At 32.5% G+C, this 15688-nt stretch overlaps 1 protein-coding gene and 1 long non-coding RNA gene across 2 annotated transcripts in view; both read right to left on the bottom strand.

Moving 5' to 3' along the window:
• Nucleotides 1-11977: 11977 nt before the first annotated feature.
• Nucleotides 11978-14296, bottom strand: LOC108914303. Its single transcript, XR_001964672.2, has 3 exons — nucleotides 14237-14296; nucleotides 13803-13847; nucleotides 11978-12055 (listed from the first exon to the last, which is right to left on the bottom strand). It is a non-coding gene; the product is annotated as an uncharacterized LOC108914303 (long non-coding RNA).
• A 191-nt stretch (nucleotides 14297-14487) lies between these two features.
• Nucleotides 14488-15688, bottom strand: part of LOC108914302 — a gene marked incomplete at its 3' end in the record, with an annotated part of 3662 nt that continues 2461 nt past the window's right edge. The window contains exons 3-4 of the mRNA XM_023456467.1: nucleotides 15036-15169; nucleotides 14488-14828 (exon numbers count right to left, since the gene is read on the bottom strand). Of these exons, the coding sequence (XP_023312235.1) occupies nucleotides 14488-14828; nucleotides 15036-15169 (475 nt within the window). The remainder of the gene's footprint in view (nucleotides 14829-15035; nucleotides 15170-15688) is intronic.

Below are 15688 nucleotides of genomic sequence, written 5' to 3'. Positions count from 1 at the left end.
CAAAATAAGTGGTTGACGAATCCTTGCATAACATGCAATTCTGGAATGATGCACTTTTTTATCACACAAACATCATTATTTTCTTCTAACAATGGTAAATTTATAGTGCTATGGCACTGCTTAGTTCTTTTTAAAAGGGCAAAGAAGGGCGATAATCTCGAAAAATACGTCAAAGAATAGAAAACAATTTTTGAATCTACCGAACTTTCAAAAACCTTAAAAGTTCATGTAACAGTAGAGCATCTTACGCACTGCCTGGAATATCTAAATGGAGATGGACTTGGTATCTGGTCTGAGCAGGCAGGAGAATCTATTCATAAGGAATTTTTAAAACATTGGAATAGAAGAAAAGTTAAATCAATAAATAATCCAGCATATTTACCAAAATTGAAAAAAGCAGTTGTATCTTTTTCATCTTTAAATATTTAAGTTATTCAACCAAAAATAGTAATATAGTGTTATATGTATTATATGTCTTATGTATAAGTATATAAACTTGAAACAAACATGTTTATTAAATTTACAATTTTATATTTAATAATTCTAAAGGTTTACGCTGAATTACATGTATTTATTTAAATTTTTCCATTAACTACTTGCTTATGTAAACATGTATATATAATAATATGTATGTATATGGGTGGGTAAGTGAGTATGTGTGTGCCTAGTTATATACATATTATATTATATACTTACATATTTACCCATATATATAATTTTTATATTATTCTCATACGATCAATTATCACTGTTATTATGTTTTTACATTTTTTACAAAAAAAGCTTAAAATGATCTAATCAGATTTTAAAAACTATCGATTCTGCATGTATTTATAAGTAGCAAACCCCCTGCATAAGCAGTTTTTCTCGACATTTTCGTTTGAATAAAATTTGCTTCCTGCACACCGTGAACTTCCTTTTCCTTTCCTATCCGGAAATCTTTTTTTGAATAAACTTAAAACTATCACTAAATCCTACGACTTTGCTAAATTCCTCTGTTATTGCAGCTTCTTTTATTTTTGTAACAAGTCGAGATGAATCGAAATTGCAATTATGTGCAACTAGTACACAGGGCTTGTTTATGTCGCTCAAAAAAGTTAATAAACCGCTTAAAACTAATCTTATAGGCGACGATTGCACTCTTACTCCATGAAGATATAAATCAGTGCCTTGATTTTTTTTTAATCTGTGTACAGCAGAAGCTTTTGGATTAATGTTTTTGTGGAGTTAGCATATTTATTAAAAACTAAATTTCTATACTTCACAGCTACTTGAAGAATATCGTCAGTCATAGAAAAGCCACTAGTTTCCAAATAAAAAAAAACTATCGCTGTGGAATTATGATCCTGATATAGAATATTTTCCATGTCGTTGCTAATAGTGCCAATGTCGGTAGCAGTAACAACAGGCATCTTCAATAATCCCATATTATTCTCGGATGTTGGTCCTTCCATAGCCTCACGTTGGTTTTTCAACTGAGCTCGATTTTTTTTGAGCGTATGACGATGTAATTTAAAAGCTGGTGTTTTAGATTTCTCAGATCGTATTTTTCCCGATTTTGTGATACGGTCAATATGTTTGGATATATGAGATCCAGGACTCAAGTTCCACTTTTGCAATGTATCTTGAACATATTTTTCACCTATATTTTTCTGCGCTATGGAACTAGCTACTCGATAGTCATATGATTCCGAACAGTCATACGATACAGCTTTTGGAGCTTTTTTGGAAATCATGTTATTCACACTCTCATTTGCCTGCGTTGAAGCACAATATATGAAAGTTTCAGCATTATCAGCTAACTTTTGGAAAACAGTTTTCAGTTCCTCAAAAAGTTTTTAATTTTTAAAGCCGCCATTTACTATTCGGTGCTCATAGTTTTTTTTGTCTTTTATATACCCGCACCAGTCTCTACAATTATCATGGATATTAAAGGCATGGTAAGGAATATTTTTCACAGCCTCTGCCATTTCTACAACATTACCACGATTTTGCGCCATAGCATAAGTGAAACATTTATGCAGATATTGTATCGCTTCCGAAGTCAACTCTTTATCGGGATCCTTACTTTTATCAAATTTATACAGTAAATTTTTCACACCTTTGGACGTATGATTCTTATCGTATAGTTTTATAATATTATAATTCACTTCTTTTTTTATTGCAAACATGCTCAAACTATCATTGTCTCCAATAAAAACTCCCACTTCGAGATTTGCATCTTTCAATATTGAGCTTCGAGCGACTAATTGTACGGCTATGTCCGACTCCATGGCTTTTGCCGTTCCAAAGTAATTTAGTCTGCAGTCATGATCAGTTTTGTTACGGCCTTTGTCGCACATTCGACATTTCCGATTTCTAGTTGCATAATCAACGACCTTTCCTGACTGACTACCGATTAGATGACCTACTCCACTCAAACTATCATACTGATATTCTGACCCACGTGTGTGCCAGCCCATGTCGTAACTTGCGAAAATTCTTATTTTTTCGTTATTACTATTTCAGTACTCATTTAAAAATGGCTGTGATACTGCTGCTGTATTTGCATTCTTTGATAAATCCATAGATATAATTGTGGGATCGTCTAGAGATGTTATTGTATTATTGTCTGTGTCTGTAGGTATTTCTGTGGTTGTCTGGAGGTATTGTTTGATTGTCTATTACTGGTAATGGAGTAATCGGCAAATTAGATGATTGAATTGGATTTTCGTCAGTTGTTGAATTTTCAATAATATTGGGTTCAACGACAATGGGGAAGGAGAATGGATTAGGTCTTTCTGGAGTCAGGAAATGTGGTTCAACGGAATCAGGTCTAAAAAAGGAAAGGCGAAGTAAATATACAATTTTATATTTAAAATTCTTTTTATTTTTTAAGAATATTTCGTTAGCGTAGATTGTCAAGACTAACAGTATAAAATAATTTGCCATTAAAGCCACACTTTATTGTAGCAATATTTTATTTAAAAATTATATTATGTGAGTTGATTCTTTCTATACTATACTCCGCGGTCGAAATTATAGAGAGTGACTCATCGCCAGCATTTGGACTAGTACGAGGGATGAAGCGTGCCGGGAATGAAAATCCATTGGCGTGTCTGCGTAAAAGGCAACAAGATATAGCAAATATTGAAAAAAGATAATAAAACATAACATCTAATATTTTTTTACGCTTTGCTATAAGGAGCACTTTGAACCATTTTAATTATTACAGCATTTTAAAATGTCCCAGTTGTGTTTTTTAACTTATAAATTTATTATAGCCACGGAATTAGACCCCCTCGTCTACGCTTATGCTGTGACGTTTCTCAGGACGGGTAAATCAAGTCTGTTTACACCCACTAAAAAAGCATTTGAGCGGCACAAAGATAAATAATATTGAACCGTTATAAAAATCATTTCATATTTTATACGCCTTATGGTAATAGTGTTTTTATTTTATGTCTGAGTCACTCTCTATAATTTCGACCGCGGAGTATAGACGTTGGCTTTGCTGAAACTTATTTTCCATTCATTATATTATTATACACTAGGCACAAAAATTAAGGGATATAAAAATCCCAAAATTTTTGGGGTGATTTTCAAAGAGCTTTAACTTGGAGGGAAATGATCGTTGAGAATCAAAAAAAGGATATTGAAGCTTCAGAAAAGATGTATAGACTTCAATATTTTTTTTGGTAAGTTACAGTCAATATTCTTAGTTTATTCATTATTTGCAAAGTTATGCCAAGTTATTCAACTATCCCAAATTATACAATGCTTTACCCTTTTTTCAACCAACATTCTTACTTCGAAATTTTTTTTATCAAAACCCAATAATTGCAGCTTGTAGACTACTTTGCAGTCGTCAAAACCCTACTTGGATTTTCTGTATGATCATTATTTACCGAGTATTCGACTTTTTTGCTTTGATCGATATATATATATATATATGTCGGCATCACCCTTATAACCGCTTATGATTCGTAGCCACTCGAAGAACGACGTCGATGGAATGTTGAGAGATTGTTTTTGTTTATGTTACAGAAATATTATCTCTTGAGGGTTAAGTTTTAGTCTGTGTGTGAAAGACCATCATTATCTAACTTTTGTAAACACTTCCTTATATGGTCATGTCTGGTAAAAAGTAAACTGATAGGGTAAAAGGAATGCACTGGGTACCGCCCCTGTGAACGGAACAAAACTGAAAGCCCGGGAAGCAACTGGATCATTCAATTGATGAAACAACCATAGCCGTGTGGCTTTTACTATTATTATCACTGTTATTATTGTTTTGATAGAAAAGTAGTGAACAGGTTGCTAGGGCTGACAGTGGCGGACCGTTAGTTCCTATTTTATAACTTGTATACCAGCTCCCGTATTTGTAATAAATAGTGTCACGTCACCCGTGTATTATTTCGATGGAGACAACGAAGTAAACTAATTCCCATGTCCACCAAGTGTCTCCGACATATATATATAGGGCTCTGAAACCACTCATATTGAAGGGAATTAAATTATATAAAGGGGCCTTACGGTGAAAGAACCTAAAAAAAATATTAAAGTCCATAAGTTTTGTTTAGACAAACAAAAATTTGGAAAATTTTTATTTCGCTGGTTTTCTTAGGATTACTCAAAAACTGCTGATGGTAAAAAATTTAAACTCTATATCGAAAACTAGAAACTTGAAGCTTCCATTTCCTTTTTTTTTTTATTCTCTCTATGACCATTTCCCCCAAGTTACAACTCTGTGAAAATCACCCAAAAATTTGTGACTTTTTGTCCCTTAATTTTTGCGCCTAGTGTATTTGAGTTCCGCCCTCTATGATCAAATATATAGTACGTCTTCTGTGTCGGTAATATACTTTCTAAAGCTAAACTTCTTCTATACCTATATCTAACGCCGTATAGTGATAGTGATGTGGATCTCATTCTGTTTACGTGTGTTTGGTGTGAACATCACATCTTGAGTTCGTTGGTTTTGTTTTAAACAAAAGATTATGGAGACCGTTCATTCGGAAGATTTTCTTACTGAATCTGAAGTGCAGAACAATTTGGACTCGCAAAGGGTGATTATACAACTAAAACATTTAGAAAAGCAAGTGAATCGTGTCCAAAAACGAAGAATGCACCGCAGTAGAAGACAGTGGAGTCAAAAGTTTACAACAGATTTCCCAGTATCGATCTAATAGCAGTTCCCTAAATGGAGGTTAGTCAATAGATAATGTTCGACTAATAGCTATATGATAGTAGATAACCTTTACAATTTACTAGAAGAATTTGTAATTTACCAATAGATGGCAAATTTTGGCAATGGGACCCACAAAACTGTAAGGCCCTCTTATCCAGTTATTTGTTGGTAACAACATTACAGATGCCCTTAGGTTTTCCTAGATGAAAACTATAATTTGTCACTAGATGGCAAATTTGGCTGTTGAAGCTTTATTATGATGACAAACCTTTGTTTTGTGGGTGGCCTATAAAAAGGCGTAAATTATCCTATTTTGCAAGCTGGCTTTTGGGTTTTTTGGGTTGCCTGTTAACAACCAACAGATATTTTTAAAATATAAAATTATACATCTGCTGTAGTCAGATTCCTTAATTACATATTTTTTCTTATAACAGGTATACCTAAATCTGAATATCCAGACAATCCCACTCTGACGCTGGATATTTTATCTCTGTTAGAAGATAGTACGGAGGTAAATTTGGGCCATTCAGTTCATGCAGATGTGGCTGGTGGATGAGAAAAATTATTAAAGCAGGGTCTTCAGGCTGATATTACAAGCCCACTAATCACAAAATATTCTCCAATTGTCAAACTGTGGGTCAACATTCCCTCAAAAGTTAACCCTGAAGCTGCTTTATACAGGGATGAACGTCTCATTGGAAAGCAGAAACAAATTTCAGCTTGTCTGTCAGTAAATGGGTAAGGTTCTAATATCTTACCTTGGCAAAAAGTGAGGAAAGCAGACCTTTACGGGAAGCCATGGAAGATACAGCAAGATTACTGGCAGACCTTTTCTTCATGGAATCCCAGCCATGAAAAATATTGGCTGGATCTAGATTAAATAAGTTTAAAAGTATTATGGATATTGCTCCCACAGATGACTGGCTTTTTGGCAGTAATTTATCAGAGCGGCTAAAAAAATGTCAAATCGTTTGAGCGATCCTCTTCAGACTTAAAACGAATAACTTCTAATAGCAAGCAACAGAATCCTTTAAACTCCAAGTGTCTCTTTGTCTCCAGATGTCCCCTAAAGAACATGATACGGATGAAATTATTGAAAACAGTGGGATACCCATCTCAGTGTTAATTGGCAATCTCAGTATCGGACCAAGACAAGGCAACCAGCAAGACAGAGCCGTACACCGAAGTAATATATATTATAAGGTCAATGCAACAAGTACCTACACCTTTATGTAAATTTGGCAGCAGACTTGCCTAGTTTTTTGAGTAATGGAAAGCTATTACTTTGGACTCAAAAGTTCTCTCCTGCATTAAGGGTTATGCTATTCCCGTTTCTCAATATTTATCAATCCTCAGTGTCATAAAAATTAATCTGTATCGAACAATAAAAATGTTTCAGCAGATTCTTCACATTTATTAGAAATAAAAGCTATTCATATGTGTACCATCTGATGGTACAAATCAATTAATTTTAAATCTTAAAAAATTTTACCCGTTTATAACTGTGGAACATTTCAAAATTGGAGGACAAAAATACTTCAACAAAATTACTCAGCCTGGGATATTGTATGGGAACCATTGACTGGAAAGGGCATATGTGTCCATTTTTAATAATAATTTATATGAATTTGTATCCCTCCTTCACAATATCTTAAAAACAATTGTTACATTATAAAAATTAATGTTTGTAATTAATTTTAACAAGGTCACCAGCAGCCTATCCAGAGATGTGAATTTTTAGGTTTTTATGTGAACTCGACATCTACAGTATGTCCACGGTTAGAGTGGAAAAGAGGGGAAATATTTTTGTTTTTCATTTTACAAGAAAAAGGCATTCTTGATTAAAATCTTTGCTTGTCTTTAAAATGCGGTTGGCATGGGGAACTTTCACCTGGGATGTACAGGGTGATCAGAAAATCGGTAAATATAAAAATCTTTCAAGAATAAACTGCCTTTGTTTTTAACAGTACAGAAATATGTTATTAAGAAAAGTTGTTTAGAATTGAAATTTATATTATAATTTCAATTTGTGTATGAATCAGCCTACTTTGCTAGAAATGGACAGTAAAATTTTTTTATTAATTTTACGACAAGGCATTCTTGATTAAAATTTTTGCTTATCTGTAAAGACATTTTATAGATATTTTAAGATGAAAGTTCTCCATGCCAATTGCATTTTAAAGACAAGCAAACATTTTCATGAAGCATGCCTTTTTTTCGTAAAATGAAAAATAAAAATATTTTCCCCCTTTTCCACTTTAACCGTGGACATACTGTATATACCTACAGCCACATCAGAAAAAAGTGATAAAATTAACATTAAACTAAACTATGTCTGGAAAGATAATATTTGTAAAATTATAGATTTGCCTCAAGAAATAATACTAAAAATAATACTTTTCTTAGACACATGACCTAGATGCTATTGCATTGGATGCATTTATGGTATCTATCGTGGCTTGACTAAATTTTTAAGCTTTTCCTTCTTTTATTTTTATCTTGTGCGTTTTACAAACTATTGTCAGTGACAAAGTTAAAGGTATTATAGGTGTACCATTATGAACACCAGCTCTCGTTTCCTTTATTTACCTTTTTACTAACACAAGAGCTCATTCTTTCCCCCCTCAATGTAATTTATTGTTTTCCCTGAATAGGCAGTCGTCAATTGTGGAAACATCTCTCCCTGGTATAAGGGCTCTTATCATACAAGACTTCACTAAATAAGCACTGCGGATGGCTTTTAGTTGAAGTAATTATTGTCATCTCTGCACTGAAATATGATTATACTTGAAACTCTAGTATTGCGTAAAAATATTTAGAAGGGCTTGACAACCAGAAAATTGACATTAGTCTCTTATCTAACAAACTTTTTTAGCCCTTGCTTCGGCACGTAGGGTGCAAATAAGTACCTAATATGTATAGCGAGCCCATTGCAATTTTACAGAAGCAAAACAACTAAATTTAGTCCATGGAACTGTTTCAGGTTCTTCCTAACCATTAAAAAAACATTCACTGAGGTGGGACCACAAATGCTAAGTAACGAGCGTTCAAATAAAAACGTGGTCGAAGTTGGCTCTGACACATTGGACGTAGGGAGTAGCTTATAGCGACCAACTTAACCTCATTTCTCAACGAGCTGTATAGCAGCTGTCAGTTTCAATAACGTTAATGACTATATAACTTTATTTTAAAGAGTAATCGTGATAACAATAACAAACAATTAAAGGAGAACAAACGCAAATTTTTTTTTTAACACTGTGCGACAGGTACCGACTGATACTCCCACCATTTGTGATAAAACACATACAGAAGTTCTTGGCGCATTTTCCATTATTTGTTGGACATTTTCTTTTAATTCTTCAGTCCGCTTTTTAGGTCGGCCGCTTCCTTCTTTTCTTGTTACACTGCCCGTTTCACGAAAAACAATAACACAACGCTGAACTGCACTTTGAAAAATTTTGTACTCAACAACGCCGGGAAATTGATTTTGAAATTCTATGAAACATTCCTCAATAGAACACTTCCATATTCCATCAATCTTGCGTCCATTTCTAAAGTAGGACTCTATGATAGACACTTTTTGTTCTTGAGAAAACACCATTTTAAACGCTTTTTAAAACGAAAATATTCAGATTGATAGCGGTGATATAGCGCTTTGACAGATGACGTTTAAGTTCATTTGCTATACGCTACGCCCTACGTCCAAATTTTCAGAACCAACTTGACCACGTTTTTATTTGAACGCTCGTTATATACGGAACGAAATATCCACGGCATCCGCTATTCATCTGGAGACGTAGAATATAGTGCGCTGAACGCTATACTTGAAGATCATTTGCTGTCCCACATTTTTATTTGAACGCTCGTTAGATGGGTAGAGGCCACGTTAGCGTTAAGTACATAGTATCGACACAGTAGAGTTATTCAAAATTCTCTAATAAGTCACTTCAGGATAGTTCTTTTAATTTCCTGATATTCTGGTTATGTCAATTTTCTTTAAACAGATGAATTCCACAATACTATTCGGGGTTAGGTAGGTATAGAAGCGATATAGCCTTAAAAAGTTAACATACTTACAAACACAAGACGTACTACATATTTGATCATCTTGAGTGGACCACTTCATATAATTAAGATCGAATTTCACTTCCTGGTAAGTTCCTTTGATCTAGACCTAAATATAAAATATAAATATTTAAAAAGTCAATGACTACATAAATTAATCATACAAAAATTAAAGAATTTTATCATGTAAAAATGAAGATATTTCAATTCATTCATATATGATTTAAAATTCTTATGAATCCAAATAAACTTACAAATACTTTTCTAATATGTCTAATTGACTCATTGTTAAACGTCTTTCTTCTTTGCAAGCTTCTATGCAACTTTCCCTGGCTACGGTCTCGATGACGGATCCAATTTCTCTTTCATGAGATTTAAAAGTTTTTGAAGTCATGCATGGTTGATTCATCAAACTAGAAAATTTGGTGAGGGATGTATGTCCGTATCACAGTGTATTGCAGCTATAAATATTAATTTAATTGAAATATTTGCATAGGTTGTAACATAAAATAAAAATCATCTTACCAAAAGCAGCTTTTGAATTTGTATCATATATAAGCTGTCCATTGGATCCTTTATGCATTTTGCTTGTAGGAACAGGAGTTGTCGCAAGACATTTTCTGCATCGAACAGTAAAAATTGAGGCTAGCCCTTTCCTTACTTCTTTCTCTGTGCATCATCAAGAGAAAGGATTTCTTTGTAAAATGCAGTATAGATTTTCTGCCAAAACCTTTAATTTGACGAGACGACGTCCCTCTACCATACACTGAGCTTGATTACATGGATTCTCGGTTTGCTTCTTTCTCTTCAATCCACATTATATTTCTTTCGTATGCCTTTTATACTGCTTTTCGGTCATTACTTTTCCTTTTTGTCTTGGACGCTCATTCATGTTTATTGTTTACTTTTAATAATCTGTACAAGCGCTAAGCACAATTGACAGTTGACATTTACCACCACGCTATACTGATGTGCAATGTTACCAGATTTCATCTATAATTTTACAAGCCCGTAATGAATAAATAGACGCTTTTATAAAAATAAAAAGTAAACTCACGTGCATTAAACACGAAAAAAATATGCAAGCTAATATGTGTTGTATAAATTTCATTCTAAATAGCATACTTAGTTCGCTGAAATTAATTTATGTAAGGTTGGTACTGCAACAAGACTCCCGTGTATAAACATAGGCATACTCTCCGCACCGCCCGCCCCGCAAGAGGTGTATCGAACATCCTTAATATATTTTTGAGTAACAAACAGATGATAATGGTGTGACAAATGGGAAGTCATTACTACCTAAGATGGTCATAAGAAGTTTTAATTTTTTTGATAGTGTTGCACCCATTTTATATTTAAGCACTTTTTGGTAGTAATACTAGACATAGTAAGCTACATTATATATTTTTTCTGTGATGTACCTCTGCGTGAACTAAGAATAAAATCTTGAAAAAAAATAATTTTATTTTTTTTTAATAGTAAATAAGACAGAAAAATTCTATAAAAAATATATAATGTAGACTAATGTTTTGTCTAACGAACAGTTTTTGTTTCATTAGGGCAGCTGCAATAGTTTTTGAAAAAAACAATTTTGATAAATAGCTCTAGCTTCTATTTGATCAATTATCTCCAGAACGCAGCGAGATGCGAGGCTGAATTTGTGTCAATGGTAGATTTATATCTCGCCAATGTTACCACACAAGTCATTTTCAAAATACCTTTCTGGGGCCGCTGACCTTATCTTATCCTGCTAGACCCATTACTTTTAAAACAAAGAAAAATTTTAATTGACGTTCGAATTGATAACCATTCTCTTGAATACACATCTTATTCTATCTTCAAATTATATTCTCACGCAAATGCATCTCTAATCCTTCCCTTCAATATCATCGCAAGTAGTAGGTGGAACATTGTGTACCAGATTTTTTATATAGTTCGCAACAAAGAAGTCCATTACGGTGAGGTCTGGACACCTACGTGGCCACTGACATGCACCATTCCTACTTATCCATTTATTACTAAATTTTCGATTTAAATAATTTCTCACTGAATATGAAAATTTTGAAGGTGCGCCATCTAATAGTATCCTCATTTTCTTAATATATTTAAAGAAACGTCATCAAGAAGAACCCAAACCAATTCAATAAAGACATCGATAAAGACACGTGGATATATCTTACTAAAAAAATCGATAAAAACGAAACGGCACAAATATCTCCAATGCCGTTAGAGATAGTTATACAGTTTGAAAGAGTTTTAAATTTCCTAACTCCCAAAGTAAAAATATACTGTGTGTCCCATTTAAAATAACCAAGTTATTGCTGTTTAAAGATGAGATAAGAATTCAGCAGTTTTTTTAACACCCTGTATAAATACTAAGTGACAACAAATATAACAATTTATAACTCCAAGGAACTAAAATAGACCCTCCAAAGCTGCTTCCTTAAAATTATTTTTTATTGCTAATATTAAATTTCTACGCTATGCCTGCATTTTCACTAAAATTGAAATATCTCACAAACTGTATGTCGTAGGTATGTAGAACCTTTAATAAAGTTCACCTATTTTTTTACGGTGCTCTCAAAAATGCAGTAAAATACAGGGTGTTCCATTTAAAAATACATAACTTTGATATGGTACGCTTTTCCTGGACACCCTATATATTTCAAAATATTTTTAAAATACAGCTGTAATCAACCTACACATACCCACCTAAACAGGTTTCTGTAACATTTGCCGTTTGGTTCCTAGCGACCGAGGCATTCTTGGTGGCCCACCTTGTATATTCCTATGAGCCATTTAATTCAATGTCACAATAGTCTGTGAATGATATTATTAGTAGTATTTTGAGTTATTTAATAAGGGCAATAAATATTGTAATTTTTTTAAGGGGTCAAATTACTTAATTAGAAAAATAAACATGCAAATGAGAACACGTCTTGCCCATCCGTGAGGCAACAAAATGAGTGAATAGATTTCCAGTTCTGCATTAACAACTAACAAATTACTTTGTGTTAAAACCATTCACAGCTCCTGGCATATAATCAGGCTATTATGATCAAATTATTAATGTCAATGATTATTCATCATTAATTAAAACTGATAAAACATATACTGATTTATTTTATAAAGTATAATCACTGTCTAATCGCCTGATTAGATAATCAAACCTTAACCGAGACTTAGAGTACCGGGCCTTAAAATAACAAAAGACACAGCCATTATTAGCTTAATTTGATTATTGTTAATTATGTTATTACATAGATTTAATAGTATATGGATAGAGTCAAAGCCCACTTTTTGCGCATTTTAGCTGTTCCAACATGCAAACATGCAAGCGGCAGCGATTTGACCAAGTCGCATGACCTAGGACAAAAAAGCAACTCTATTTCTGATTAGGAAATTAATTTTTTTTTTTTACAGTAACGACAATAAAAATTTGTCAAATTTATGTGTAAAATTCATAACAACACTTAATACCACATAATGGATATAACAAATCACTTGTGATAAGTCTGAAAATGCCCTAAGTCACCTGACCCTAGACTAGTTTCATCCCATTTTACATGTGGTCCTCTGCCCTCTCTCTACATTCCATCAATAGTATACTTTATTAGATCTATGTGTTATGTTAAATGATCAAGAAGTTGTGTACCTTCCACCTATTGGGTATGTCTTTGTTGCAGAAGTAGTAAAACTGGATCTAAATTTCGTATTTTTTGTTTCTCAGGAGATAAAGTTTTGTTCCAATACACTGTACTTTTGGACCCTCCCAAGGCCTACCTAATTTCACATTCCATAACAGAACTGAAATCCCTCTTTTGCATTGTTTTAACAGAGATATATTAAACATAATGTGTATTCCATAAAATTATTCTGAATAAATTTTATTTGAAGTACTAGAATATGGATATGACGCATGAGGCAACTATAATATACTTGTTATAAATTATGGTTTGTGGTAAAATAAGTAACAAATTAAACAAGAGAGAAATAAATTCCTATTGAAAATATTTTAATATTTTTATTTGGTTGAATTAATTGAACTGAATTAATATTCCCACAAGTCGCATCTTTGTGTATCAATTACTATCTTACAATCTTCTAAACATGCAACATTACTGTTAGCTTTTGCTTTAAAACTTTGGGTCTTATAAGAAAAATATCAGGAGGGTGCAGCAAAACACTAAGTTTGTGATGAGCAACTCCATTTAAAATATATATTTCCAACACGAATTGAAAATACTAACTAAATGTTATACACTGCGATTTTGTTTATAACTAAATATGCAGTATGTACTTTAGATACAGAAGGATACACACCTATCTATCTATCTATTTAATTTCATTGAATTTGTAGTACATAAATTTGTATCAATTTATTTCTTTGCCGAGTAATACATCTGTCACTAATGAAGTAACATGCTTAAAGTATGATAGTCTTGTTAATCTAGGTGGTAAAAACTCGGTGAAAAACATAGTACTCCATAGTTCATTAATAAATAATATAAAAGTAGGTGGGTATTGCCTATTATTTGTAGTCAAACTTATATCAGTATATACTTACCACATTGTAATATGCTTCATATATAGCACTTGAATTTCCAGCTACCTACAAATAATTTCCATTAGGTCCTTATTTATTACATGCTTATTGCTATTTTTTAAGTAAACGGTTGCTGAATTGCTTGTGCTATTTAGTATTTAATGTTAAATGTGTAGGGTGTGACTTATGACAAAAAATGTACATAAAATAAATAATTAAAGTAAGAATACTTTTCCCTATTATGACAAATATGAAATCTCATTAATGATGAATATTTTAATTGTCAATACCACCCACTAAATCAAAAGCTAATATCTAAAAAATCAAAATTTTAAGAGATATCCCGCAAAATTGATAAACCACTGTAATTTCAGATATTTAAATTCTGAGCACATCATAAAATTCACTATTTATAAATAATTACTAGCCTACAATGCATAAAAATATTCGCCTACCTGTGTCGGAGACGGCAACGAAGCCATCTTTTCGAATACTAAAACTAATACAGACTAGTGACTACAGCTGATTGGTCCGTGCTGGAATCCAGATTACACATTCGCCAATAAACAGAATCAATATAAAGATATCAGAATGCCAAGATAATAAAACTAAATCCGCGTAATTCAAACTACTTTATTCATAAACTTGAACTGGAAGAGTTATACATATTATTATTTATATACAAAAATCAAATTTAACTATTAATTATTGACTTTAATTTTTCAACTAAAAATTCGTTTAATTGAAAAGGATTTGAATTTATTGTGGAAAGCATATTACATTCTTTTAATAAGATGTCACTATTTTCATATTCTTCTACTGAAACTACATTATCATTTTCAATGGAACGCAATAATTTCGTTTTCTTGTTTATGTGTTCCAGAGTATTATAACATTGTTTTAAGGTATCTCCTGAACAATAGTTTGAGTTTATCATTTTCCATGCCTGAATAAGCTTTGATTTATATATATATTTTAACTTTTTTTCATTTTTTATAACATAATTTGCAGCAATGTCAAGCAAACTTTTTGCAGATTCTTGATCACCTATAATAAATTCAGTTCCTAATATTTAAAATATACCTACATTGTTATGTATTAAGATTTAATTTAAATTACCTATTTAAAAAAAAAAATAAGTAATTTTACCTGTTTTCCTTTTAATTCGTTTAATGGCTGGTTTTAAAAATTTATTATTTACAGGATTTATTTCAGATTTTTTGTAGACGTCGGAAGTATTAGCAGATTTAGTACGCTCCAACATTGCTTTTACTGCATTTTCCGATACGTTTGTTTTTACATTTTCGTTTGTGGTATCATCTTTTCCTTTAAGGTTATCATCGCCGCTTTTTTTATTTGTTAAATATTCAAGTAAAAATGGCCTCACACTGTAATCAGTGTTCAAAATATATATATATACAGGGATGGCCACACATACGGAATAAAATTCATATATCTTTTGTAGGAGTTAATTTTTTTTAAAACGCCGAAACACGTTAACTGATTTTGATTTTTTCACATCTTTCGGTTATATAATAATAAATTTTTCTTCAACCCCCTAACCCCCAGCTACCCCTACCTTTTTTTCAAATGGAAACATAGGGCATGAGGGGGCTCGTTGAAAAGCTTATAGAAAACCGAATCCAGCCATACCAAATAAACAAGTTTTATTTTTTCAATAACAAGTTTTTTTTCATCTAGAAATTGAAACGACTAGATAATTTACAAAAATAAACTCAATGTCGCAAATGCTGAAAATGTCCTCCATTCACTATTTGGCATTCTCCAAGACGATAGTAAAAGCTGTCCACAGCATTCTGAATGACTTCAGCTGGTAAATTATGCATCTCCGCCCTAATCTTGTTCTTTAAATTCTCAATATTATCCGGTCTGTCCTGGTAGACTCT

The sequence above is a fragment of the Anoplophora glabripennis genome, unplaced genomic scaffold (genome assembly GCF_000390285.2).
Source record: "Anoplophora glabripennis isolate ALB-LARVAE unplaced genomic scaffold, Agla_2.0 scaffold1434, whole genome shotgun sequence".
NCBI classification, from domain to species: Eukaryota; Metazoa; Arthropoda; class Insecta; order Coleoptera; family Cerambycidae; genus Anoplophora; species Anoplophora glabripennis.
Note: the sequence above shows the minus strand (reverse complement) of the source record. Positions and strands in the feature narration are given on the sequence as shown.